Source organism: Bufo bufo, chromosome 9 (genome assembly GCF_905171765.1).
Source record: "Bufo bufo chromosome 9, aBufBuf1.1, whole genome shotgun sequence".
Classification (NCBI taxonomy): Eukaryota; Metazoa; Chordata; class Amphibia; order Anura; family Bufonidae; genus Bufo; species Bufo bufo.
In genome coordinates, this window is record NC_053397.1 from 189,521,993 (window position 1) to 189,549,918 (window position 27,926).

The window sequence follows — 27,926 nt, forward strand, 5'->3', positions numbered from 1 at the left end:
TGAGAAGGCGGCCATACACATTCAATAGCTGTCAGCCAAGCGATTGCTTGATCGACAGCTATCTCTCCCGACTCCCTTCTGGCTCTGCTAAACATGTATACAGGGGTGGACTGGGCAAGTGGCCCTAATGTTGTAGGTGGGTCGAAACTTACAGAAAGTAGGTCAACAGAAGTAGATGGGCCAATACAAGTTGACGGGGTCAGTAATACCATAGTGCAACACAGAATACCATCCCACAGAACCAAATACAACGATGCAGCACAAAATACCTCCCAGAAGATGTCCCTCTGTGGTGGCCATCAATAGCTGCCACATTCTGTCTAATATGGATATGGAGCAGGGGGCTTAGGAGGTGAGATGTGGACCACAACACCAAGCCAGTCCTACCTTCAGCATGCTGCTTGGACTTCCTCCAATATTGAACCCTCTAGTTCCTCCAGTAGTATGTTCCCGGTCAGCAGCAGTGAGGAGGACCGTCTAGGGTCTGTGGTCTGTGGTCAGTCCGCCCCTGCGTGTATGTTACTATGTTACATGAATGATATCACTTTATCATGGCTGTCAGCACTAAATGACCGGTCGTGGTATGAATGTTATAAATGGTGTTACAGGGAGCTGATGCCTCCTTTTAGCATTGTTTTCAACTGTACACAGTTGATTCAAGTCAATGGGTCCGAATCCGCACCACAGAGTGCATGCGGTCAGTGCCCGTATATTGCTGACCGGCCATTTACAGTCAGGCACTGAGCGCTTACGCTTGTGTGCATGAGCACCTGTAAGGAGATTTGAAAACTCATCTTCCTGTATTTCTTGCAGATTGCAGATCAGCTGTTGTCACGCGCAAATGCTGCAAAGAATAAAGCGGAAAAGGCGATGCAGACAGGGAACAGCACTTACTATGCCATTGAAGGGATGCTAGGCAGCCTACGGGGTGAGTATGGGCAAACACAACTTCCTTTTCAAAGGATATCCTTCAAGAAGAAGTTATTTATCAAGGCATCTTCACATGTTACACATTCATTTTATTTCTTTATTTCCTGGGCCATATATGACCCTCTCTTAGAAGTCCCCCATTGGGCAATTCCAATCTAGTGCACATGTTCCAATCCAGCGTCTCTGGGCCCACCAGAGAATCTGTACAAAAACTCTTAAAGAGGACCTGTTACCTCTGCTAACATGTCTTAGTAACTATTTGTATTCTCCATGTAATAACAATTATGCAGCATCTATTCTTATAACTGTATGATGTGCCATTTCTTTTATTATTCCTTCTAGAAGTTATGAATGAATTGCCAGCAGTCTACAATGAAGGTCTAGATGGATGTTACCAGTTGGGGGGGGGAAGGGGTCCCTGCATAGTCTGTCTGACACTATCCAATCAGTGCTGCCGATGTCAGACTGTGCAGGGACACAGCCCCAAATGGTAACGCCCAACTGGACCTTCATTGCAAACTGCTAGAAATTCATTCATAAACGTCTGGCAGGAATAATAGAGGAATAGCCTAACATAGAGTCATAACAATTAGGGCTCTTTCACACTTGCGTTCTTGTCTTCCGGCATAGAGTTCCGTCGTCGGGGCTCTATGCCGGAAGAATCCTGATCAGTTTTATCCTAATGCATTCTGAATGGAGTGAAATCCGTTCAGGATGCATCAGGATGTCTTCAGTTCCGAAACGGAACGTTTTTTGGCCGGAGAAAATACCGCAGCATGCTGCGCTTTTTGCTCCGGCCAAAAATCCGGAACACTTGCCGCAAGGCCGGATCCGGAATTAATGCCCATTGAAAGGCATTGATCCGGATCCGGCCTTAAGCTAAACGTTGTTTCGGCGCATTGCCGGAGCCGACATTTAGCTTTTTCTGAATGGTTACCATGGCTGCCGGGAGGCTAAAGTCCTGGCAGCCATGGTAAAGTGTAGCGGGGAGCGGGGGAGCAGCATACTTACCGTCCGTGCGGCTCCCCGGGCGCTCCAGAGTGACGTCAGGGCGCCCCACGCGCATGGATGACGTGTCGCATGGATCACGTCATCCATGCGCATGGGGCGCTCTGACGTCATTCTGGAGCGCCCCGGGAGCCGCACGGACGGTAAGTATACTGCTCCCCCGCTCCCCACTACTACTATGGCAACCAGGACTTTAATAGCGTCCTGGGTGCCATAGTAACACTGAACGCATTTGGAAGACAGTTCCGTCTTCAAATGCTTTCAGTACACTTGCGTTTTTCCGGATCCGGAGTGTAATTCCGGCAAGTGGAGTACACGCCGGATCCGGACAACGCAAGTGTGAAAGAGGCCTATACAGAATTGTTATTACACGGAGGATTCAAGTAGTTACTAAAACAGACATGTCAGGGGAGGTGACTGCAAACATTTTCCTCTTTTTTTCGTCTCAGTGCTCCGTTAACCATAACTTTTTTATTAGTATGAATATGCTGCTATTTGAGGCCTGGCGGATGAATGTCACATTTTATAGGCATCACTTTGGGGTACATACAGGGGCTAAAAGGGTTTGTCCAAAAATAAACTGATCACAACTGACCCAAAAATCAGTAACAAAATGTGGGGGAAATGGCAGCAAGGAGAAAATGACACAGGGACCATTGAAATCAGGGACTGTCTGTGTAATAGATGGACATCAACTGATCAGTCCTAATGGAGAAGAGTACTGAATGGCGGATCCCCCTATATGTACTCGGAATTGCCTTATAGAGTATTAAAATGGGTTGCAAGGGTTTCCTTATATAGTTGAAGCTAGTTATTTTATTTGACCTTTTTTAGGGTTTGGAGACACAGTAGGGGACCGGCGCACAGAAGCTGAAGACGCCTTGAGACGTCTCCCAGAGATCATGCGCATGACTCAAGGTGCTGTAGATACCACAGCAAAAGCAGAAGCCGGTCTAAAGGGGGCAGAGAAGGATTCTGGCACAGCAATTGGAAACGCCAGAGAGGCACAAAGTATTACAACTGCAATACAACAGGTAAAGCCAAAACCCTAGCGGACAATATTGGGGAAATATAAGGTGTCTGCTGTGTATGGGATTGTCTTGTTCTCTAAGACAGGGGCTGGCTGGGGACTTAAAAGTGACCTTTAAAAAAATAAAGGTGGCTCCATGTTGTCGGCAGGCTAAAATTGACAGAAGGCAGGGCCAACACAAGTAGGCAGGGATAACCGAAGTAGAAGAGGCAGCAACACCATAGTGCAGCAAAAGATACCGCCCCTGCAGAACTAGAAACCACAGTGCAGCACAAAATGCCTCAAATATCACAGTGCAGCACATAATACTGCTGCCCTTGCCGCAGTATTCAACTGTCTCATCCTCCAGGGGATGGCAATACAGTTGAGTTCAGGAGGACACCTACGACCACTGGTCAGGTGGTCGTACCTGATGCTGATTGCATGAGATAATTATGTAACCCGTTGCTGACTATGAGGACGGCTTGGTCGACCCCCTGGGCATTGGCCCACTGGGAAATTTCCCTGTATAGTCTATGGCCAGTCTGCCCCATGTCCGTTCCAATGAACCAGAGCTGACATGGGCCCTGATTTATTAGGCTTGGTACTTTGTACACCAGTCAGCGTAATGAGATTCACGTGTTTGAGATGTGGCAAATTTATCAAGAAGTGCGTGCCTCTTGGCGCATGTCAATCCTAAACTGCATCTGAGTCTGAAATGTGCAGCCGTTGAGAGGGCATAGATTTCAGCTATAACTTATGTTTTCTCCTGTGAATTATAGTAAATATGCTGAGATGGACAGATGATCAGTATCTAATCGGTGGGAGAAGGCACCGGTAGTCGAAGTAGCAAGCGCGGCCTTATCTCAGCTCACCAAGCACAGCGCCGTACATTGTATAGCGGCCGTGCTTGGTATCGCACTCAGCCCCATTCACTTCAATGGGGCTGAACTGTGCCTAGGCCACGTGACCGATGAACGTTACATCACATGGCTTACGGAAAGCTGTTACAAGGCCGAGGTGCTTCTGTGAGCGCTGGGGCCCTCTCAAACAGCTGATCACGGGGGTCCCTGGTGTCAGATCCCTACCGATAAGTAAAAAGATATCAGAAAACCCCTTTAAAGAGTTGCCATGTTTAAAATGGTGCATGTGGCATGATAAATCTGGGGCAATTCACTAGCTGTATTAGGTAGGTCTCATGCACACTGCTGCTCGGTACAACCTCTCAGGATGTTGCTGTAAGGTTCTATCCCTAAGGAAGAGCCTTTTTATTGAGCAGTAGTGCACTTTGAAACTATCATTAAAAATATAACTGCTTCCTTCCAAAAAACCTGTCAACTAGTGTTGAGCGAATTGGGACCAAGCCCTCTTAGTTTGAAAACTTTATTAACAATATAGCCTCCATACTACCGTAAAATGTATGGGCTGCAAATATTGCGAGACTTGCTTCGTCTCGCATCTATGACGTGACGCTTGGGTTCCGCGCATAAATGGTCGTGTCCGAATCCGAACTTGGCTTTGTGCCTCGTTCATGAAGTCGAGTTAAGCTTCGGATTTTGACACTGTCATTTATGTGCATAACAGAAGTGTCATGTCATAGATGGGAGACGAAGCAAGTCCCGCGATCTTTGCAGCGAAAGCGCAAAGACCTCCGCGGAACCCATACATTTTACGGTAGTATGGGGGCCATATTGTTAGTTACGTTTTCAAACGAATTGGGTTCGTATACAGCAGTCCGAACTCGATTCGCTCAACACTACTGTCAACCATGCCTATCCACTGGTTGTCTGTGGTATTGCAGCGCAACCGCATTCACTTCAGTGGAGCTTAGCTCCACTGCATCTCTATGATGAATACCATTTCACTGTCTTGTATAATACATAGATGTCCAAAAAATAAAAATAAAAAAATGGAGACAGCACGTCCAAAAGGTGGAATTTTATTCCAGATGCAACGTTTCGTCTTAGTGATAGCCTTTGTATAATACATTCTGACCTCTGCTTTTCAGGATATGATGCAGATGGGCCTCGATGCAAACAGTACAGCTGAAATGGCCTTGACTTTGGAGCGAGAGTTTGCACAATTGCGCAAGATGTTTTCTGGAACAGCTGGAAACTTGGATGACAGGACTCGGATTGCAGATGAAGACAGTGCGGCAGCTCAAAGTGTAGGAATCATCTCACTAAACATCATTCAGGCTACATACGTAACAGCTTGACCCATTGTGGCTATATGAGCTGAATTCATTCATTGAGGTTTAAAATTGTCATTGGGCTTATTCAGATGAGATCTTCTTCTTTCTTCCAAAAACAGTGTCACACTTGTCCACAGGCTGTGCGCGGTATTGCATCTCGGCTCTAGTCACTTGAATGGAATCGAGCTGCAATATGAGGCACAAGCTATGTACGTGCATGGAGCTGATTTAGGAAGAAACCAGCCATGTTTAAAGGTCTAATCCTGTGCTCCCCCTTTAAATGCCATGTCCGAATTTCCTATAGACATCACTGATCTCAGTTTCAGCACTACTGAAAAAAATAGATGTGTCATAATGACGAAAATAACAGTTCTGGATCAATTTTGCTTGTTTTTTTTATCACCCTTTAGATTGCTGCAAGCGCTCTGGAAGCCGAGGCCAGCGCTGTTGGCACATTTGGGGCCGTGACAGAGACGCTGAATGCCCTTGATCATGTACTGGGGCTATTGGGTAAGAGATTGCGGTCATTTATCTCATCAAGGTGTGAGCTATCCCTGCATCATGCACTGATCAAATTACTATTGAGCCATTAGAAATTCTGTACCAGCTGAGCCTTTAGTCTTCTGAGGCCTTTGTCACCGTAAATCAGATTTCAGGGCAGCGATTAGGTAAATCCTGCCTGAAATACCAGTTGAGCCTTTGTGTCCAGTTGCTCTGTTGAAATTTTTCATAGGTAAAGCATGTTATATTAACCCCTTAAGGACTCGGCCCTATTTCACCTTCTGGACTTGGCCATTTTTTGCAAATCTGACCAGTGTCACTTTAAGTAGTGATAACTTTAAAACGCTTTGACTTATCCAGGCCGTTCTGAGATTGTTTTTTCGTCACATATTGTACTTCATGACACTGGTGAAATGAAGTAAAAAAAAATGCATTTTTGTTTATAAAAAAATACCAAATTTACCCCAAAAAATAAAAAAAAATTGCAAATTTCCAAGTTTAAATTTCTCTACTTCTATAATACATAGTAATACCTCCAAAAATAGTTATTACTTTACATTCCCCATATGTCTACTTCATGTTTGGATAATTTTGGGAAGGATATTTTATTTTTTGGGGATGTTACAAGGCTTAGAAGTTTAGAAGCAAATCTTGAAATTTTTCAGAAATTTTAAAAAAACCCAATTTTTAGGGACCAGTTCAGGTCTGAAGTCACTTTGAGAGGCTTACATAATAGAAACCACCCAAAAATGACCCCATTCTATAAACTACACCCCTCAAGGTATTCAAAACTGATTTTACAAACTTTGTTAGCCCTTTAGGTGTTCCACAAGAATTAATGGAAAATAGATTTTCCATTTTAATATTTTTTTTCCAGTTACAAAGCAAGGGTTAACAGCCAAACCAAACTCAATATTTATGGCCCTGATTCTGTAGTTTACAGAAACACCCCATATGTGGTCGTAAACCGCTGTACGGGCACACGGCAGGGCGCAGAAGGAAAGGAATGCCATACGGTTTTTGGAAGGCAGGTTTTGCTGGACTGGTTTTTTTGACACCATGTCCCATTTGAAGCCCCCCTGATGCACCTCTAGAGTAGAAACTCCAAAAAAGTGACCCCATTTTAGAAACTACGGGATAGGGTGGCAGTATTGTTGGTACTCGTTTAGGGTACATATGATTTTTGGTTGCTCTATATTACACTTTTTGTGAGGGAAGGTAACAAGAAATAGCTGTTTTGGCACCGTTTTTATTTTTTGTTTTTTACAACATTCGTCTGACAGGTTAGATCATGTGATATTTTTATAGACCAGGTTGTCACGGACGCTGCGGTTTTATTGGCACAATTTTGGGGTGCGTGTGACTTTTTGATCGCTTGCTATTACACTTTTTGTGATGTAAGGTGACAAAAAATTGCTTTTTTTACACCGTTTTTATTTATATTTTTTTACGGTATTCACCTGAGGGGTTAGGTCATGTGATATTTTTATAGAGCAGGTTATTACAGACGCTGCGATACCTAATATGTATACTTTCTTTTTATTTATGTAAGTTTTACACAATAACAGCTTTTTTAAAACAAAAAAAATTATGTTTTAGTGTCTCCATATTCTGATCTATCGTTTTTTAATTTTTTGGGCGATTGTCTCAGGTAGGGGCTCCGATTGCACCGCTGCCGCACCAGGTAAAAGCCGCAAACCGCAGGTCTGAATTGACCTGTGGTTTGCGGCGATCGCCGACACGGGGGGGTCACGGGACTCCCCCCGGCGTTGTGACAGGATGCCCGCGGACATCCTGTTCCGATTAACCCCCGCCGCACCTCAATCGCGTTTTAAATTTAGGACGTACCAGTACGCCCTGGGTCCTTAAGGACTCGGGAAACAGGGCGTACCGGTACGCCCTAAGTCCCTAAGGGGTTAAAGGACATCTGCAGATTTGCACCTATGACACTGGCTGACCTGTTACATGTGCACTTGGCAGCGGAAGACATCTGTGTTGGTCCCATGTTCATATGTGTCCGCATTGCTTTGTCATGAAGCCTTACCTCCCAGCACCTGTGTACTCACGATTGAAAACACTGGATAAACCCAAGAATGTTGAAATTCAATCTAATTCACTAGACAGGTTCACAGGTAAAGCAATGATGTGGCAGGGTAAAGGTCTATGAAGTAGGGCGTTACCTTCAAAATTCAAACGATATGTACATTACTGGCATCAAAAATATAACAAAAACAACAGGTCTGTACTTTAAGGATAGCACTTCTACAAATCAACCTGCCGCAGGTACTGTATATAGCACACATTTAGCTTTTTTTAACGGAAATTTTACCTAATTACCAATGTCTCTAGAATAAGGAATTAAACCTGTATTTTTGTAATCTGTCATGGAGGTGATGGTTAACGTGCCCATGTTTTTAGGTTTTGGGTAAAAATACCTTTTCATGGTATATTAAACCCCTATTGTCTTAACCTGCAATCCTGAACAAAAGCAGACTCACTTGTCCATTGTTCTGCCGCTGCCCCATGCGACCAAGAAGTGGCTGAAGTGCCTTGACTGCTGCAGCCAATCACAGGCCTCAGTGGTCAAATCAGCTTGAAGGTTACCTCACAGCTGTGAGGTAATGTTCAATCCGATGTTACCACTGAGGCCTGGGATTGGCCACAGCAGTCATGAGACCCATATGCTTCCTGGTCCTGCAGTGAGCGGGAATGGAGCAGTGGCAGGACCTGAGTCTGCTTTGTTTTTGTTCAGGGGCACAGGACTTGACAATAGAAGTTCTTGGCTCCAAGGACGGACATCCCCTTTAATATCTCTTTGCTTAGTAAATGGAAATATCCTCATTAAGAGGCTGAGAAGCTCTCCTTATCCTTTCTTACATATGGTGGTATTATACACAGCATTCTTTTTAGAAAAACTCCACTGCAGATCCTTCCTTCCCTCCTTCCTTCCCACTCTCTCTCTCTCTCTCTCCCTCCCTTCCTTCCTTCCTTCCTTACTTCCTCCCCTCCCTCTCCCTTTCCCTCTCTTCCTTTCTTTCTTTCTTCCTTCCCCCCTCCATTACTTCCTTCCTTCCCTCCTTCCTTCCCACTCTCTCTTCCTTCCTTCCTCCACTCCCTTTCCCTCCCTTCCCCCTCTCCCTTCCTTTCTTCCTTCCTTCCCCCCTCCATTACTTCCTTCCCACTCTCCCTTCCTCCCCTCCCTTCCCTCTATCCTTTCTTTCCCTCCCTCACTCTTAATTTACCGCTAAATTCTCTTGATTTATTTTTATTTTTCAGACCAGCCTATAGAAGGCAGTGAAGAAGGGATACGCGCTCTGGAACTTAGCCTGCGGTCCGCTCGTACAAAGGTCACGGGGGAGCTCAGGCCAGCTGTGGAGGTGTTGGAATTGGCAGCTAAAAATCAGAAACAGGAAATTCTCTTTTTAGAGACAGAGATTCTACAAACTCTCATTGACATCCAAAACCTGCGTGACATCCGTAAAGCTCTGCCACCAGGGTGCTACAGTACCTCCGCCATAGAAAGACCTTAAAAGCACAGTGATGGTCTGTCAAAGGGGCGCACGGTCACTCCACCTCACCCATACTGGGTGCAATATGCTGCAGTATTAAACGGTCACCTATTGATGTATTTTATTACGGGAAATCTATTCTTTTTTGGACGTGGTTGAGAGAGGACTCACTCGTGAATCAAACCACCTGAAACCATGAACTTTGCCTCTCTCGTAGAGGCCATTGCACACCTGCTTTGTACTGTTCCTATTTATTTATTAATAAAATCTGATCCCATTTATCATTTTCTTTGTTGGCCGATATCACAACGCACACATTCTAGCAAAGCAAAATCTTTATTGGTAAAACAGCAACATTAATATGAACAGAACCATACACTAGTCAAAGAACTGCAGTCAAATCCTCCGAACATGAGTCTTACCCCCCCCCCCCTTTTTTTCTTGCACAATATACATAAATTTTTATTTTTATTCTCGACTCTTTGGCCACATAAACTTCAGCTGTTCCTATTATTCGACTTTCCTAAATATGCCTGCGAGTAGGCATATTGTAAAAGGGTCTCAAAAACAGGCCAGTAAGAGGTGTTAGTACGTGCTTGGGGCTCGTAACCACAAGTTAATTTTATCAGGCACTGGACCCCCCCTGTCATCCCCATAGTTCACATTTTATCTTTTTGGAGGCCTCAGCAACAGTACTCATTTGTAGGAAATTCATCCACTGCATGCCGTAAAGAAAGCCAAGCTGACATATGATGGAGGGATGGACACTGATGTATACATGGAATGTATATAGGGGTCAGGCTCCATAAATGGTGTAACTATGAATGCATGCTGGCTAATATGAAGAAATATGTCAGGAACGGCTTGTGCATTCAGAGGGTCCCCGGAAAGTTAATCCATTTGTGAGATCATGTAGACAGTGGACACACGAAGGTGTCGGGGCTGGAGTCAGCAGTGACTATCATATTGTTAATTATTATTATAATGAAAGAGGGGTTATCTCAAAATTGATGCAAAAAAAGAAAATCAAACATAATATAGTACATGACAATCTCTATTAAACAAAGCTAGAACCAGCCCTGTACCTCACATGGATCCAGAGATCTCCCTATTCATTGCCCCAATTGCTCTGCTACATTCTCTTCAAGCTGACATCTCGAGGGGCCTGTCCTTTTCCTATTACAGCTAAAGGCGTGTCCTTATTCAAGTGGCGTGTCCTTTCTGCTGCAGCTCTCTACCTATCACAGCTCAGAGGGTGTGTCCTTTCTGCTGCAGCTCTCTACCTATCACAGCTCAGGGGGTGTGTCCTTTCTGCTGCAGCTCTCTACCTATCACAGCTCAGAGGGTGTGTCCTTTCTGCTGCAGCTCTCTACCTATCACAGCTCAGGGGGTGTGTCCTTTCTGCTGCAGCTCTCTACCTATCACAGCTCAGAGGGTGTGTCCTTTCTGCTGAAGCTCTCTCCCTATTTCAGTTCAAGAGCTGTGTCCTTTCTCAGGGATCATGTCCTTTTTTTTTGCTGCGGCTCTCTCCAGGTAACTGTCACAGCTTCTAACAGTAAATACAGTTGAAAGATGGAACTGATCATGTGCAACCACCTCAGAAAGCGGACATGCACATTACTATACAGAATAACCACCAGGGAGCGCCATTATAATGAAGTAAAGAGTATATCTCACAACTAGAAAGTAAATTACAAAAGTAACTCGTTTTTCATGCCTAATTATATTAAAATAACATTTAATGGTGGCAAAACCCCTTTATCGTCAAGTTTTATGTTATGGGTCAAACATTTCTGATTTCAGTGGTCATTTCTTTTCAGTATCTACAGTCTACAGTACTCATGCTCAACAATAGCCCTTTGAAATGTAATGCTTTTTTAGTATTTATTACTTTTTGTATTTTATGCGACTCTACAGTCTTTACTGCTAAGTAATAACGACTCTAACGCTTTATATTCCTATTTAAGATAGATCCATGTAAATGTTAGCACTTCAGATTCACACGGTAGTAACTCATGCGTGAGCCCTGCTGTCTGTAAGAGGCCTGTACAAGCTGGATGGAAAGGTTTATTGGCATATGGTTCAAAACTGCACCGGACAGCACCATCCCGAAAACTGCTACATTACCTTCCACTAACCTTGAGCCCTGATTTGTTAAAGCAATCGCTGAAAGACATATATTCGGAAAGAGGGGGCTACACCTAGGGTCTACGACACCATTTTGACATGGCTGGAGCGAATACTGAGGCTACATATAGACGTTCTTCCACCAAAATACCTTCAGCACCTTCTGCGTCAAAAAAGCATTGCCCTTTATAGCATCCCAATCAGGGCCTTCACCCAAGGTTCCCCACCAGTTCCCTATTAATTTCTGTACTTCTTATTGAGCTGCATGCCCCTGTCCTTCTAGATTGGGGGGGGTTCATAAAATTTATGATAACACCATGGACATATAAGCACGAGAAGAACATACTAGTTGCATGCAGAATGCTTATGGAGGGAATGCAGCAACAACCCCCTCTTGTCGTCGTATCCACGGTCCTCTGGACAGAAGGAGGACAGGGATATTGGACTTATTCCCAGTTCCTACCACTAAAAGAGAAAAACAACTTATTTGGAGAAAGTAAGAAATGAGTCATACTAAAACTCCCACCATCAACAGGGGAATAAATATACGCCCGCTCAGTGATGGGCATGGCACTGAATGGGTTATATTATACGCCGCCCTCCCCGTAATATACAACGAATGGTTCTAATGCTTAAAGACACCAGAAAAAACACTGCCCCAAGCGCTCCCCTCAGAAGAACAGCGAGCGTTACCTCAACCTTGGGCTTTGGAGTCATAAGATAAGTGAATGAGTAAGGCATAGAGGTGAGGAGGACAGTAATGAGTGGGGTAAAAGAGGAATCATGATCCGTGAGGAGACTGTGGTAAGTAGTGAGTAATAACACATAGTACTGTGATGACGAAGGTGAGCCCGAGGCCACACCTAGATCAGGAACATTCACGGTCACCCCGATGTGTTGATATAAAGCTGACTTTTCAGTACATAGTCAATGACAGGCTGCATCAAGTAATCCACCACGTGTCCATCTCCATGCTGCAAGGCCAACCTGAAGGAGACAAAAAATGGGCATCAACTGGGTTATCAACGCAACGTCTACACTGCCCCTAAAGGAGGAATGTGGAACTGCATACAAATCTGGCCATCATTTTAGTACTACTGAGCTATTTAGTGTCTGGATACATGACTATTTTATTATCAATCCTACATAGTCTACTTATCACTGGATTTATAATGAAAATAATGAAAGATACAAACTGTAAAGGACAGGGATGCAGTACATATTGGGGGTCATTTATTATAGTGTTTTGCTCCTGTTTTGATCTAGTTTTTCCTATTTTAGACTGTCTAGTTTTTTTAGGCGCATTTACTAATGAAAGCGAGCCTGTTTTGGAGGCATTTGTGAACTTTCATTTTTAAGACAAATTCTTGTGGTGTTTTTTTTTTGCCCATTATTTTCGGCCTATTTATGCAGATGCGCCTTTTTTACTTATGAATTGTTACTCTACTCCAAGGGTGCCGTAGTTCTGTTCATCTACTTGTACAATTTTGTTAAAATAGTTGCATTGGCGGGTAGAAGTGGACCTTTTCACAAACATATACAGTTGGAAGAAAAAGTATGTGAACCCTTTGGAATGATATGGATTTCTGCACAAATTGGTCATAAAATGTCATCTGATCTTCAACAATAGACAATCACAGTCTGCTTAAACTAATAACACACAAAGAATTAAATGTTACCATGTTTTTATTGAACACACCATGTAAACATTCACAGTGCAAGTGGAAAAAGTATGTGAACACCTAGACTAATGACATCTCCAAGAGCTAATTGGAGTGAGGTGTCAACCAACTGGAGTCCAATCAATGAGATGAGATTGGAGGTGTTGGTTACAGCTTCCCTATAAAAAACACACACCAGTTCTGGGTTTGCTTTTCACAAGAAGCATTGCCTGATGTGAATGATGCCTCGCACAAAAGAGCTCTCAGAAGACCTACGATTAAGAATTGTTTACTTGCATAAAGCTGGAAAGGGTTATAAAAGTATCTCCAAAAGCCTTGCTGTTCATCAGTCCACGGTAAGACAAATTGTCTATGAATTGAGAAAGTTCAGCACTGCTGCTACTCTCCCTAAGAGTGGCCATCCTGTAAAGATGACTGCAAGAGCACAGCGCAGACTGCTCAATGAGGTGAAGAAGAATCCTAGAGTGTCAGCTAAAGACTTACAAAAGTCTCTGGCATATGCTAACATCCCTGTTAACGAATCTACGATACGTAAAACACTGAACAAGAATGGATTTAATGGGAGGATACCACAGAGGAAGCCACTGCTGTCCAAAAAAAACATTGCTGCACGTTTACAGTTTGCACAAGAGCACCTGGATGTTCCACAGCAGTACTGGCAAAATATTCTGTGGACAGATGAAACCAAAGTTGAGTTGTTTGGAAGAAACACACAACACTATGTGTGGAGAAAAAGAGGCACAGCACACCAACATCAAAACCTCATCCCAACTGTGAAGTATGGTGGTAGTTGTATCATGGTTTGGGGCTGCTTTGCTGCGTCAGGGCCTGGACGGATTGCTATTATCGAAGGAAAAATTAATTCCCAAGTTTATCAAGACATTTTGCAGGAGAACTTAAGGCCATCTGTCCACCAGCTGAAGCTCAACAGAAGATGGGTGTTGCAACAGGACAATGATCCAAAGCATAGAAGTAAATCAACAGAATGGCTTAAACAGAAGAAAATACGCCTTCTGGAGTGGCCCAGTCAGAGTCCGGACCTCAACCCGATTGAGATGAAAGCGATTCACACCAGACATCCCAAGATTATTGCTGAACTGAAACAGTTCTGTAAAGAGGGATGGTCAAGAATTACTCCTGACCGTTGTGCACGTCTGATCTGCAACTACAGGAAACGTTTAGTTGAAGTTATTGCTGCCAAAGGAGGTTCAATCAGTTATTAAATCCAAGGGTTCACATACTTTTTCCACATGCACTGTGAATGTTTACATGGTGTGTTCAATACAAACATGGTAACATTTAATTCTTTGTGTGTTATTAGTTTAAGCAGACTGTGATTGTCTATTGTTGTGATCAGATGACATTTTATGACCAATTTGTGCAGAAATCCATATCATTCCAAAGGGTTCACATACTTTTTCTTGCAACTGTATAAGATTAGGGATTTCTGATTAATTAGAGAGGGGTCCTTTGTTCGGGAAAGTGGGATGAGGTTGAGAACTGTTACATAGAGCATCTTTGGTTTTGGAGGTCCTGCCCTTACTAATATGAATGGACATTGTGTAATGTTTAATTTCCCCTGTGGTGGCGCTGCAGGGAAATTGAGCACTTACTAAAATGTTTTCCTACAGATTACAGGTGATTACTGGGGGATATTTTGTGATTTGCTTATTATCAGGCCCCACACACATTCAATTGTAGGACGATCGTTTGGCTGACAGCTATCTCCCCAGACTCCCTCCCGTCTCCCCCATACACATACACGTTCGGTTCAGCTAAATGTGTATATGTATTCAATGGGTAGAGGGGGAAAAGCCGCTGCCAGACAGTTCTGGAAGGGGCTTATCTCCTCTGAGAACAAAACAATCTGGAACAATACTCACTCTGCCCGATCCTTCTCTCCCCCAACAACATCTGTCAGGGGAGAGTCAGGAACTCCCCACACACATAAGAATGTTGGACAAACTCGGTGGGTTCGGCTAACACAATGGGGCACATTTATTAAGAACGAAGTTTTAAACACCGGTCTTAACAAGCCCTATAGCGGGTGGTGGATCGGCCTTAGTTATGAAGAGGCGCCGGCCTTAGTTATGAAGAGGCGCCGGCCTTAGTTATGAAGAGGCGCCGGCCTCTACATAACTTTGGCAGATCCTCCGCCGCTACTAAATGTAAGACCGTTTCCTAGCTGTCTTACATTTAGACAATTTTCTACACTTAAAACAGGCGTAGAAAATGGTAAATGAGACGGGTCTGCCGGCCCATCCCCTTCTCCGCCTACATAACGCCCACATTTTTAGACCTGGCATGAGTGGGGAGAAGTCACAGTACCTTTGTGCCACAATCTGTGCCAGAAATACAACAATGTTTATAGGGGGTCTTGACACGTCAGGATTGTCCAAAGTGGAAACCCCCTTTAAATTTCTCAGATTGGAATGTTGTAAATTAATAGTAAATTATATTGGAATGTGAAGTTGTAAAGCAGTTTCATGACCTAGTCCAAGGATCAGCAACCACCAGCACCCCAGCTGTTCTGAAACTGCAACTCCCAGCATGCTTCACTCACTTCTAAGGTAGATACAAGAACAGTCAAGCAAGTGTGCATGCTGGGAGTTGTAGTTTTACAGCAGCTGGAGTGCCAGGTTTGCTGACCCCTGACCTAGTCTTACGACACACCATTAATGTATGGTCAGTAGGAGTCAAACCCCTACTCCATAGACAACCTACACTTGGGAATGGTATATGCATTACCTGCTCTTGGTGGAGCTCACATGGGACATCGGATGGTTGCTGTCATCTTTAACCACCAGGATGTTGTTCTGTAAGGGAAGGGATAGTGTTAGGAGATATAATGTGACATACATCCTAGAAGTTCAACCACTGGCATTCAAGGGCTTATGTTCACAGCCCTTACTGCTGTGATAGGTATAATGGAGAGGGGTCATTATCCCAGGGTAGTGCCATTTATTGTTGGATGGATTACTCCTGCTCCTCTACAGAGGCAATACATTCTTACAGGGGTTGTCCCACAATAAATATCCTACAGTTTTCAAACCAGCACCTGGATCTGTATAATTTTCTAATTTCATGTAATTAAAAGTTGACTATAGCCTCTGAGTTATTCCATGAAATCTAGCTGTATAGCGCCACCTTCTGTTTGCCCCTTTACTAATTTCTTTGTCCACCTCACTGTGGTGGATGCACATGCTCGATTCCATCCTTCAACTGCCACCAGGTGCACCAGAAAAGGCAACCCCTGAGAAAGGACATGCCCCCTGAGCAATGAATGGGCAGATCTCTGGATCTGCGTTAGGTTTAGGGCTGGTTCTAGCTTTGGTAGGGCTCATGGTTCACACCAACCCTAACAGAAGTCTGAATAGAATGTGAAGACAAGTATTCTGTATTCCTTCTTCATGATGGAGGGGTGTATTGGTATCAACTGACAAAGGAAAGAGATTTTTATTTTGTGTATATCGCCTTCTCCTGTTTGCAAATGGTAGAGAAAAGTTTATCAAAGCTTAGATTTCTTATCCCTTTAAAGGTGTTGTCCAGTATTTTGATGTTGATGGCCTATCCTCAGGATAGCGCATCAATGATCGTCAGGGGTCCAACACCCTGCACCCGCACTGATCAGCAATTTCGTTGTAGAGCTGGAAATTGGCATCGGACCTCCACAGCTCTATCCACTGTGTGGTGGGCGTAGCTGGCAATCACAGCTCTGCGCCCATTCACCCAGCCCTGACCACTACACAATGTATCCGTGGTATGGTGGATACCACCGTTGCCTAGCAGACGCCATTGAATTATAATGGATCGGTTGGGGTTCCATTATACAGGGAGTGCAGAATTATTAGGCAAGTTGTATTTTTGAGGATTAATTTTATTATTGAACAACAACCATGTTCTCAATGAACCCAAAAAACTCATTAATATCAAAGCTGAATATTTTTGGAAGTAGTTTTTAGTTTGTTTTTAGTTTTAGCTATTTTAGGGGGATATCTGTGTGTGCAGGTGACTATTACTGTGCATAATTATTAGGCAACTTAACAAAAAACAAATATATACCCATTTCAATTATTTATTTTTACCAGTGAAACTAATATAACATCTCAACATTCACAAATATACATTTCTGACATTCAAAAACAAAACAAAAACAAATCAGTGACCAATATAGCCACCTTTCTTTGCAAGGACACTCAAAAGCCTGCCATCCATGGATTCTGTCAGTGTTTTGATCTGTTCACCATCAACATTGCGTGCAGCAGCAACCACAGCCTCCCAGACACTGTTCAGAGAGGTGTACTGTTTTCCCTCCTTGTAAATCTCACATTTGATGATGGACCACAGGTTCTCAATGGGGTTCAGATCAGGTGAACAAGGAGGCAATGTCATTAGATTTTCTTCTTTTATACCCTTTCTTGCCAGCCACGCTGTGGAGTACTTGGACGCGTGTGATGGAGCATTGTCCTGCATGAAAATCATGTTTTTCTTGAAGGATGCAGACTTCTTCCTGTACCACTGCTTGAAGAAGGTGTCTTCCAGAAACTGGCAGTAGGACTGGGAGTTGAGCTTGACTCCATCCTCAACCCGAAAAGGCCCCACAAGCTCATCTTTGATGATACCAGCCCAAACCAGTACTCCACCTCCACCTTGCTGGCGTCTGAGTCGGACTGGAGCTCTCTGCCTTTTACCAATCCAGCCACGGGCCCATCCATCTGGCCCATCAAGACTCACTCTCATTTCATCAGTCCATAAAACCTTAGAAAAATCAGTCTTGAGATATTTCTTGGCCCAGTCTTGACGTTTCAGCTTGTGTGTCTTGTTCAGTGGTGGTCGTCTTTCAGCCTTTCTTACCTTGGCCATGTCTCTGAGTATTGCACACCTTGTGCTTTTGGGCACTCCAGTGATGTTGCAGCTCTGAAATATGGCCAAACTGGTGGCAAGTGGCATCTTGGCAGCTGCACGCTTGACTTTTCTCAGTTCATGGGCAGTTATTTTGCGCCTTGGTTTTTCCACACGCTTCTTGCGACCCTGTTGACTATTTTGAATGAAACGCTTGATTGTTTGATGATCACGCTTCAGAAGCTGTGCAATTTTAAGAGTGCTGCATCCCTCTGCAAGATATCTCACTATTTTTGACTTTTCTGAGCCTGTCAAGTCCTTCTTTTGACCCATTTTGCCAAAGGAAAGGAAGTTGCCTAATAATTATGCACACCTAATATAGGGTGTTGATGTCATTAGACCACACCCCTTCTCATTACAGAGATGCACATCACCTAATATGCTTAATTGGTAGTAGGCTTTCGAGCCTATACAGCTTGGAGTAAGACAACATGCATAAAGAGGATGATGTGGTCAAAATACTCATTTGCCTAATAATTCTGCACGCAGTGTAGTGTCAGTCATTTTGCAGGCAACAATATTCTTCTCATCGAATCTGTCAGAATTTATGATGGAGCCCCCAACACTAATGTGAACAAAGGGGGTCATTTACTATCCAGAAATACTCATATATTAGGCGTATTACTGGCACAGATTGCGGTTCAAAAGTTATTTGTGCTGCAATCTGTGGCTTTTCCCCGCTCACGCCTCATCTCATTCATCATTTTCTACGCCTGTTTTAGGCGTAGAAAATGGTATAAATGTAAGACAGCTAGGAAGCTGGCTTACATTTAGACTGGTGCAGGATACGCTGAAGTTATGTAGAGGCCTACGCCTATAGGGGTTATTAAGATTGGCGTTTTAGACCGGCATTTGTGTTGGGGGGGGCTATATTCTGAGCCTCCGTCACAAGTCCCATCAGATTCGATGAAAAGAACAGTGCTCCGTGCAGCAGAATTCTTCCCGTCAAAGCCACCACCATGGAACTCATTATCAAGCCATCGGCGGTATACGCCATACAACAGATCTGGTACTGTCCTGTGGCTTCTGTAACAGAGACCATGACGTAAGTGTGAACATAGCCCAAGTCAACTGAGCTCTGCTCAGCTAAAATTAGAATTTTTTTTATTTTTCTATTTTACAAGAAAAAAACTATATTTATAGTTATAATAATAGATTTTAATTACCGGTATATATAATATATAACAATTGATTATATAATATATATATATAATAATAGATGGTAATTATAAATAATGTCAATAAAATCATTAAAGTTGGTCGTCCAGGGAAACATTTGCCTTAGCAATGACTAAAAGTTTACAGATAAGAGCAGAACACACCTTGTATTTACGGAGAACTGATGAGTGATTCATGATTTGCTCAGTGTCTGTACCGTCACGTGGCACCACCACGATGCCAAAATCTCCAACGATCACCTCCATCTACAGGGAAACACAGATACACAGCGCAGTGAGCAAGGAAGAAAACCAGACATCATCACTATCCAGTCACCCGTGTAACTCAACACGTCTGTCATCCAAGGAAGGAGAATGAAAGCAGAAGGGTCTGTAGACAACATAAGGAACAATACTCACTTCTGACTCATTCCAGAGGCCAGGGATACAAAATGACTCAAGCAGGTCACTACCACACAGGAGCAAGATCCGCAGCTCTGGGTAGGAAGGACAGCAAGTGTATGAGTGAGAAGACCAACGTCTATAGTATCACAGAGAGAGTGCCGCCTCTACACCACCTGTCCCATCACACTGACTCTTACTGGCACTTACCTATTTCTTCATATCTCATGACTGTGCCCAAGTTTGCATTTTCATCTGTCAAACAAAATGACACAACCAGTTATGTGAAGTCACATATGAATACATGCCAAGCATTTCTATGTTATTGCTTGTACAGATGTAGCACAAGTTACCTTGATACACGAGTTAGTTTAGTTTCCCATATGTAGTAAGAGATCTCTGGATCTGGCATGGTACCAGAATGCCCATCGGCCCAATTAACTATAATAGGGTCCGCCGGAGATTCAGCTGCTACCCGGCAACTATGCTGGGATTCAACCGGAAAAAAAATGCTGTGCGCAGCATTTTCTGTCTGGCAGATTCCAGATAATCTATGCCGGAACAGCCTGCCGGCAAAGGGAGAAGCCTAAAATGCATTGTGCATTAGTTTTCTCAATTTGGAATTTCAGTAAACTAGAGTGGGTGTACGCCCTGGAAATTAATTTATTTTATTTAAATAGTTTCACAATCCCATGTGGTTGATTTAGCTGTCTAGCAGCCGCATTGTTTTTTTATGTTATAGAACTGCAACTCTGCAGCTACCACTAGAGGGAGCTTAGGAGCTAACTGCATACTAGTTATACATTGAACTTAATAGTCTCACAGTCTGCAGTAAGCTCCCATGCTCCCTCTAGTGGCAGCAGCATGTTAAAGGTAAAATGGGTAATAGCTTTCTGAATGGGAGAGAACCGCAGTACCATTCACGGCCACTAACCATTGTATCGAGCTATGCCAAGTCTGGAGTACAGAAAGAGTCAATGGGGTCCATCAGGCACCCTTGGTTTCTGTTAAAAAGCAGTGATGTGAACAAACACCACCATATGGACAGGGGATTGTCAATCTTAAATAAAATCTCTGCTGTGCAGTTACAGTCTACAGTTTGTCATTTACTTCATCAGAATTACTGACTGCAAGCCCAAAAATATACAATGCATTCAGAAAGTCTTCACACCCTTTCACTTTTTTCACATTTTGTTATGTTGTGGTCTTGTGCTAAAATTAAGAAAAAATTAGTTTTTCCCTATAATTCTGCACCTCAATTCTGCACTGAAAACGGGATGTTAGAAATCTTTGCTAATTTATTGAAAAGGGAAAACTAAAATCTTGCATTCACATAAGTATTCAGACCCTTTACACAGGACTTGAGTTGAAAAACCTTTGGGTTACAATCTTCTTGAGTATGATGCCACAAGGTTTGCACACCTGGAGTTGGGGAATTTCTGCCATTCTTCTCCGAAGATCCTCTCATGCTCTGCCAGGTTGGATGGGGATCATCAGTGGACAGCCATTTTCAGGTCTCTCCAGAGATGTTCGATTGGATTCAAGTAAGGGCTGTGGCTGGGTCACTCAATGTCCCTAAGCCACTTCTATGTTGTCTTGGCTGTGTGCTTAGGGTCATTGTCTTATTGGAAGGTAAACCTTCAGCCCAGTCTGAGGTCCAGAGCACTGTGGATCAGGTTTTCATTTAAAACATCTCTATACTTTGCCCCACTCAGCTTTCTCTCAACCCTGACCAGTCTCCCTGTCCAGTCACTGACCATACACCCCCCCCCTCCCCAGCATGATGTTTCCATCACCATACTTCACTGTAAGGATGGTATTGGGCAGGTGATGAGCAATGCCTGGTTTCCTCCAAACATGATCATTATCTTAGAATCAAGGTTAAAAAGTAAAAAAAAAAAGTTTTATTTTTCAGTCTGAGAGTCCTTTAGTTGCTTTTTTTTTTTAAATTAAACTCATTTTCATGTGTCTTTTACTGAGGAAAAGCTTTCTGGCCACTCTACCATAAAGCCCAGATTGGTGGAGTGCTGCAGTGATGGTTCACCTTCTGGAAGTTTCTCCCATCTCCACACAGGATCTTTGGAGCTCAGCCAGAGTGACCAATGGGTTCTTGGTCACTTCTCTTACCAAGGCCCTTTAGTTTGGTGGGGTGGCCAGCTCTAGGAAGAGACCTGGTTGTTCCAAACGTCCTCCATTTAAGAATTATGGAGGCCACTGTGCTCTTGTGAACTTTCAGTGCACCAGCAATGTTTTTGTACCCTTCTCCAGATCTGTGCCTCCACACAATCCTGTCTCTGAGTTCTACAGGCAGTTCTTTGCTCCTCATGGCTTGGTTTTTGCGCTTATATGCTTTTGTCTTTCCAAACCATGTCCAGTCAACTGAAGTTCTCACAGGTGGAGAAAAGATAATCAAGAGAAATGGGAGGACCCCAGAGGTATATTTCAAGGGTCTGACTGAATACTTATGTTCATGCAAAATTTCTGTTTTAATTTTTTTTATTACATTTTCTAAATATTCTACATTTCTCTTTCTACTTTCCCATTATGGGGTATTGAGTGCAGATTTAGGTGGGAAAACGTTATTTTTTTTATTTTAGCTCAAGGCCAACAGAAAAAAGTGAAAGGGTCTAAGGATTTTCTGAATGCACTTTATCTGCTGTGAGCAGCTCTCTTTTCCCATCTGAAGGACAGTACAATAAAACAATGTTTTAAATCACAAGATGGTATTTTAAAGGGAGTCCATCAGCAGTTTTGACCATGCCAGACTGCTGACAGCAGTAGGTAGGGGCTGGGGGAGCAGTACAAACATACCTTTTATGGGGATTTCATTAGGAAGAGTAATGTAATTATGAACTTTTATTCTGCCACATTCTGTTCCTGTAAGTGCCCAGGGAGGAGCTTTACTGTGAAGTATTCTCTGCATTGAGCTGCTTCACCGTCCCTCCCCTCTGCTGTGAGTGACAGCTGTAGCATCCAACCAGGAGACCAGTACAGCTGTTACCCAGAGCAGAGGAGAAGGTCTGTGAAGCAGGCCAATGCAGAGAGCACTTCACAGTGAAGCACCGCCTTGGGCACTTGCAGGAACAGAATTTAGCAGAATAAACCTTCATATTCACACTACTCCTGATAAACCTATCTAGTGCTGTCAGCAGGGTGGTCAAAATTGCTGACAGACTGCCTTTCAATGTGCCCTCTGCAGGACATACATGAGATATCACTCGTCTGCTGGTTTTAAAATATAAAACATATACAAAAAGAATCTCTGGAAACTTACCCACAAATGTAACACGCTGCAGATTGGGACGCACACAGCACATACGACTCAGTCCTTCTCCAACTTTTCCCAGAAACTTCACTAACAGAAGAAAATAAAAATAAACCAATTACTGATGGTTATATTAATACTATGCAACTGTATATATGACACTTTAGTCATTCACACCTGCTTTTGCCATACATGACTTATTTTCTTTATTTTTAACTCATTATTGAACCAATCTGCTTGTTGATGGTTTCCTAGTATCAACAGGTTATAATTCTACACTCCATTAGTTCCAATAAGTTAGGATCAGACCTAATGCACTCAGTATTAATTAATGCTGGGAACATCAGGCACTTATGTACCTGGCCCGCGGCCACAGGTGCCCACCTGAATTCCACTGTATTGCCGTCCTCAGGACAATGATACAGTATCATACTGTGGTGTAGGTGGAATGCTGCACTGTGACATTTGGTTCTGCCGGGGCAGTATTTTGTGCTGCACTGTGGCATTTGGTTCTGCCGGGGCAGTATTTTGTGCTGCACTGTGGCATTTGGTTCTACTGGGGCAGTATTTTTTGCTGGACTGTTGCATTTGGTTCTCCTGGGGCAGTATTTTGTGCTGCACTGTGGTATCTGGTTCTCCTGAGGCAATATCTTGTGCTACACTGTGGTATTTGGTTCTGCTGGGGCAATATTTTGTGCTGCACTGTGGTATTTGGTTCTGCTGGGCAGGTTGCATATATGGGTTATAGACCTTACAGGGAAATTTCCCAGTAGGCCGATGCCCAGATGGCCTCCTGAGCCCTCTTCACGGCCGGCCAGTGGAATTTTTTGGGGATGTATTTTGTGCTGTTTGCGGCATTATTTTGTGCTGCACTGTGGTATTTGGCTCTGCTGGAGCGGTATTTTGTGCTGCACTGGGGCATTTTGCTCTGCACTATGGTATTGCTGGCCCCACCTATTTCTGTTGTCTCTGCCTACATGTGTTGACCCACCCTCTGTCAATTTGGACCTGTTTATACCATGGCGCCACTTTTAGGTTTTTTTTCAGGGCCACTTTAAGTTCACAGTCCGCCCCTGGTTAGGATAGTGATAACATGTACACTTGAGTTTAATCTCCTCTTATTTTTTTAAGAGATATTTTTTTTTAACCAGATCCTGACCTTTCTGGCTCCTAAAATGTCCCTCTTGGTCAATTGTCCTACATTGATATATCTACAGCATTACACTTGTAATTGTCTGTCAAGGCCTATTAGTACCTACCCTGTCCATCCCTTCATGATATATAAATATACTTGGTGTTATTAGGTTGGTGGTATGATCACTATGATCTATTGTGAAATCTGAGGATTCTTCAAAGGTGGGCTCACAAAAAAACCTAAAAACTTTGACTCCTATAAACTTTGAAGGACATGTTGCCTTCTTGTTTTGCAAAGTGCTTATGTATTCGGCAGGTAACTGTATTTGAAGATATGTCTATAATGGAGCGCCCCAGAGGACAAGCACGAGGCATGATGAAGACCTCATAGGAAAGTCTCCACTGTGACTCAGTATTCCTTGGGGATCCAGTTTCTTTCGTGTCCACCGATCATGCACACACTTGCCTGCGGTGGGCTTGTTGGTGAGATTGTTGTTTTGGTAGATGGGTTGTGTCGGCTGGTTCAGGGTCTGATTAATGATCGGTGTGACGGATGGCGTGTTCACATTAGACAGTATGCAGCCAGTTACCCTCTGGAAAGGAATAGAAGCTATATTATCACCATTTTACTGCCTGCAGGCTTCTTACTAATCTACCAGAAAGTCTAGAAACATTGGGGGAAATTTATCAAAACTGGTGTAAAGGAAAAGCCCATTGAAACCAATCAGATTCCACCTTTCATTTTCCAACGGAGCTCTAAAAAATGAAAGGTGGAATCTGATTGGTTGCTGGTTTTCCTTTACCCCAGTTTTGATAAGTCTCCCCCCATTATCCTTGTAGAAAGTCTAGGGCTCAATGTGGCGTTCTTATAGTCAGTCAGCCCCCATATAGCACACAGAACATTTTTTGTCTCACCTTCATGAGGTCTCGGTGATGCTCCAAAACACTGCATGTTGTCTGCCAAGTATCCTGGTAGCATTCCCATGGGTCTACCCTGCAGAATGGAAAGGTTCAGGCTCGTAACACAGGGAGGCAACCTACTTTATTAAACCTGTGTGAACATAGATCCTCTAGGCCTAATAACAACTTAAAGGGGTTGTCTGGGTTCACCCAGGCAGCCCCCCCGACAAGAGCATCAGAGCAATTCAGGAGATCCAGTGACATACCAGGCTCTCCTTAAGGCTGCCAGGCGGAGGCTTCCTCCTAGCAGTGAGCCCATGACGTCACCTGCACTGATGGGCGGACTTTAGCACTGCCCTAGCCTGTTATAAAGCTAGGGCAGCACTAAAGCCAGCCCATCAGAGCCAGTGACATCACCGAACACACTGCTGGGCGGAAGCCTCCGTCCGGCAGTGTGTTGTAAATAAAAAAGCCCTTGCCCTGCACGATCCAGCGCAGGGCAAGGGAGAGCATCGGAGCATGAAATGCTCCAATACTAACATCAGGGGGGCTGCCTGGGTGAAAATATGGGTATGTCTGCGTTCAGCTCTGAACCCGGACAACCCCTTTAACTTTTCAGTTTCATTTACTTATATTACTTTACTTCTACTTTACTTGTATTACTTTACCCCTAATCATTTTATTTTCTTGTTTCTTCAGCTATATATGACCCTCTTAGAAGTCTCTATTCTGCAGTGTATATATTCCAACCCACTGGGGGTTTCCTTGGACCCACCAGAGAATCTGTACAAAACCTGTGCAGGTCCTGTCGCCTCTCCTGACATGTCTGTTTTAGTAAACACTTGCATTCCCCATGTAATAAATTCTGTAAATTCTATTCTTATGACTCTGTGTTGTGCCATTCCTTTATTATTCCTGCTACAAGTTATAAATAAAAAAGCAGCTTACAAGGAACGTCCAGATTGGTGCTATCACTTGGGGGGGGGGGTGTCCCTGCACAGTCTGATATTATCCAATCAGTGCTGCCACCAACTGGTACCTCCCAGCTGGACCTTCATTGAAAACTTCTAGCAAGAATGATAAAAGAATGGCACATCATACAGGGATTACTAAAACACACATGTCTGGAGAGGTGATCTCCTCTTTAAGTGCTTTATAAACCCTGTGGGCATGAATTCAGCATGACATATTCAACCTATAAGAAAAAGATCATACATATTCAATAGCTGTCGGCTGAACAAATTGTTTGGCCAGCAGCTATTCCTCCTGACCCTGCCATACACATGCACGCTTGGCTTGGCCAAAAGTTCATATGTTCTGAATGGGGAGATAAGATTAAGCTCCTGCCAGACTGTTTTGGCAGTGGATTATCCCACCACAGAATAAAAGGACCAGGTGCTAAAATTCGGCATGTCCGATCTTTCTATTCCACAACATCTTCTGTTGAGAGAGAATCGGGAGCCCCAAAATATACATATGGTAGTTGGCTGTTCCTGCCAAAATCAACAGGTTCGGTGCTGGACCATAGGCGCTCATTATTGTGTCGGTGCCTGGTCCTACTGAAGGCTCCTCTGATTCTGGTGGGCAAGTCTGTCCCTACAGAACTTTTGGTTTATCAGCTCTTAGTAATCAGCGCTTTTGCGTTATTGATATCATGCCCCTTAAGCCAAATCTCACCGAATCCAGTCAGAATTCTGCACAGCCAACTGGCACATGGTCAGACGATGCCGACTTGAGACCAGACCCTAAAGAGGACACAAAAAAAGACAATTTATGATCATGATGGTCCACTGATGGTCAGTAATACTTAAAGACAAAAGAATAAGCACATTTTTTTACCCAGAGGACGAGCCCGCCCCCCTCCCCCTCCCGGACACGTGTATTCATTTTAATTTCTTTATATTTTTGTCAATTACATTTCCCATGACGGAAATGATATTTCTTCTAAATGATTGCTTCAGAAAAAGAAGACCAATTATAGCAGCTTGCTCATGAAGTAATGGGAATCTCCCACTGGAGTTTATGGATAGTAATTGAATTTACTTTGGCAGTAATAGAAAGATTACTCCGTCAGGTGAGCGGTCCGGAAAGGAAAAGGTGAGAATGTTAATTGGATTAGGACTTTACGCTGACATACATGAAATCAAGGTCAAACCCGGTTGATTTCGGCAGAACTGTCTGACAATGTGTATGAAGTTGAGTACACCCCTACAGCCGACATGGGTGGAAAGATGAATCAGACATTTTGGATTTGGAAGATATTAAAACCTAGCTGTGAGGAATACTATGGTCACCATCAGGAACCACAGCCAGCAAACTCAGAAACGGCTACCAGTCTTCCCTAAGCCCTCCCGTTGGTAGGAAGCTAAGGTTACTCATAGGTTCTTCACTAGAACCCACAGCAAGGGCAGATGGATTTGGAAACTGGAGACCCAGGTTATTTACTATTTATTTTACTCACTTATATAGCGCCAACATATTCCACAGCGCTTTACAGATGTTAGCATCATTTACTGTGTCCAGTGGAGCTGACAATCTAAATTCCCTATCAGTATGTCTTTGGTGTGTGGGAGGAAAGCGGAGCACTTGGTAGAAACCCTTGCAAACAGAAAGAAAACATACAAACTCCATGCAGATGTTGCTAAGTCTGTGGGGTAAGGTAGCAAAAAACTGGCGCGAGCTTGTTAAAAGCAGATCTACTAGAATGACTGGGCGGGGGTTACAAACTATAATAGATGAGCAGGATCAAAACTAGGAGAGACACTTAGGGGGAAATTTATCAAAACTGGTAGAAAGGACATCTTGCTTAGCTGCCCATGACAATCAAACAGTTTGCACCTTTCATTTTCCAAAGGAGCTCTGAAAAATAAAAGGTGGAAACTGATTGGTTGCTAAGGGCAACTAAGCCAGTTTTCCTTGACATCAATTTTGATAAATCTATCCAAAAGTGACAAAACACTGGATGGTGGATGAAGGGTTAATCTAGAAACAAGCCACAGTCAGAATAGCAGCAGAACCATCCGAAGGCAAATCAGTAGATGAGGGGTTAATCCAGAAAACATTTAAGTGAACAGTACACTGGCACTGGAAACTACACAATACTACAATGTATAGCTTCCCTCAAAACAGCTGTCTAAAACAGCTCACTGGTGGGGGTACTGGTGGGTGTCGGACCCCACCAATTCAATACAGTATTGAAGACCTAT

At 43.5% G+C, this 27,926-nt stretch overlaps 2 protein-coding genes across 2 annotated transcripts in view; one reads left to right on the top strand and one right to left on the bottom strand.

Moving 5' to 3' along the window:
* Positions 1-9,420, top strand: part of LAMC2 (laminin subunit gamma 2) — a 50,628-nt gene extending 41,208 nt beyond the window's left edge. The window contains exons 19-23 of the mRNA XM_040407301.1: positions 814-928; positions 2,773-2,972; positions 4,956-5,114; positions 5,552-5,651; positions 8,919-9,420. Of these exons, the coding sequence (XP_040263235.1) occupies positions 814-928; positions 2,773-2,972; positions 4,956-5,114; positions 5,552-5,651; positions 8,919-9,172 (828 nt within the window). The 3' untranslated portion in view covers positions 9,173-9,420. The remainder of the gene's footprint in view (positions 1-813; positions 929-2,772; positions 2,973-4,955; positions 5,115-5,551; positions 5,652-8,918) is intronic.
* Positions 9,421-10,872: 1,452 nt separating this feature from the next.
* Positions 10,873-27,926, bottom strand: part of NMNAT2 (nicotinamide nucleotide adenylyltransferase 2) — a 64,838-nt gene continuing 47,784 nt past the window's right edge. Inside the window, exons 3-11 of the mRNA XM_040407302.1 lie at positions 26,398-26,465; positions 24,736-24,814; positions 24,287-24,413; positions 22,696-22,776; positions 19,632-19,676; positions 19,440-19,516; positions 19,185-19,286; positions 15,709-15,776; positions 10,873-12,265 (exon numbers count right to left, since the gene is read on the bottom strand). Of these exons, the coding sequence (XP_040263236.1) occupies positions 12,163-12,265; positions 15,709-15,776; positions 19,185-19,286; positions 19,440-19,516; positions 19,632-19,676; positions 22,696-22,776; positions 24,287-24,413; positions 24,736-24,814; positions 26,398-26,465 (750 nt within the window). The 3' untranslated portion in view covers positions 10,873-12,162. The remainder of the gene's footprint in view (positions 12,266-15,708; positions 15,777-19,184; positions 19,287-19,439; positions 19,517-19,631; positions 19,677-22,695; positions 22,777-24,286; positions 24,414-24,735; positions 24,815-26,397; positions 26,466-27,926) is intronic.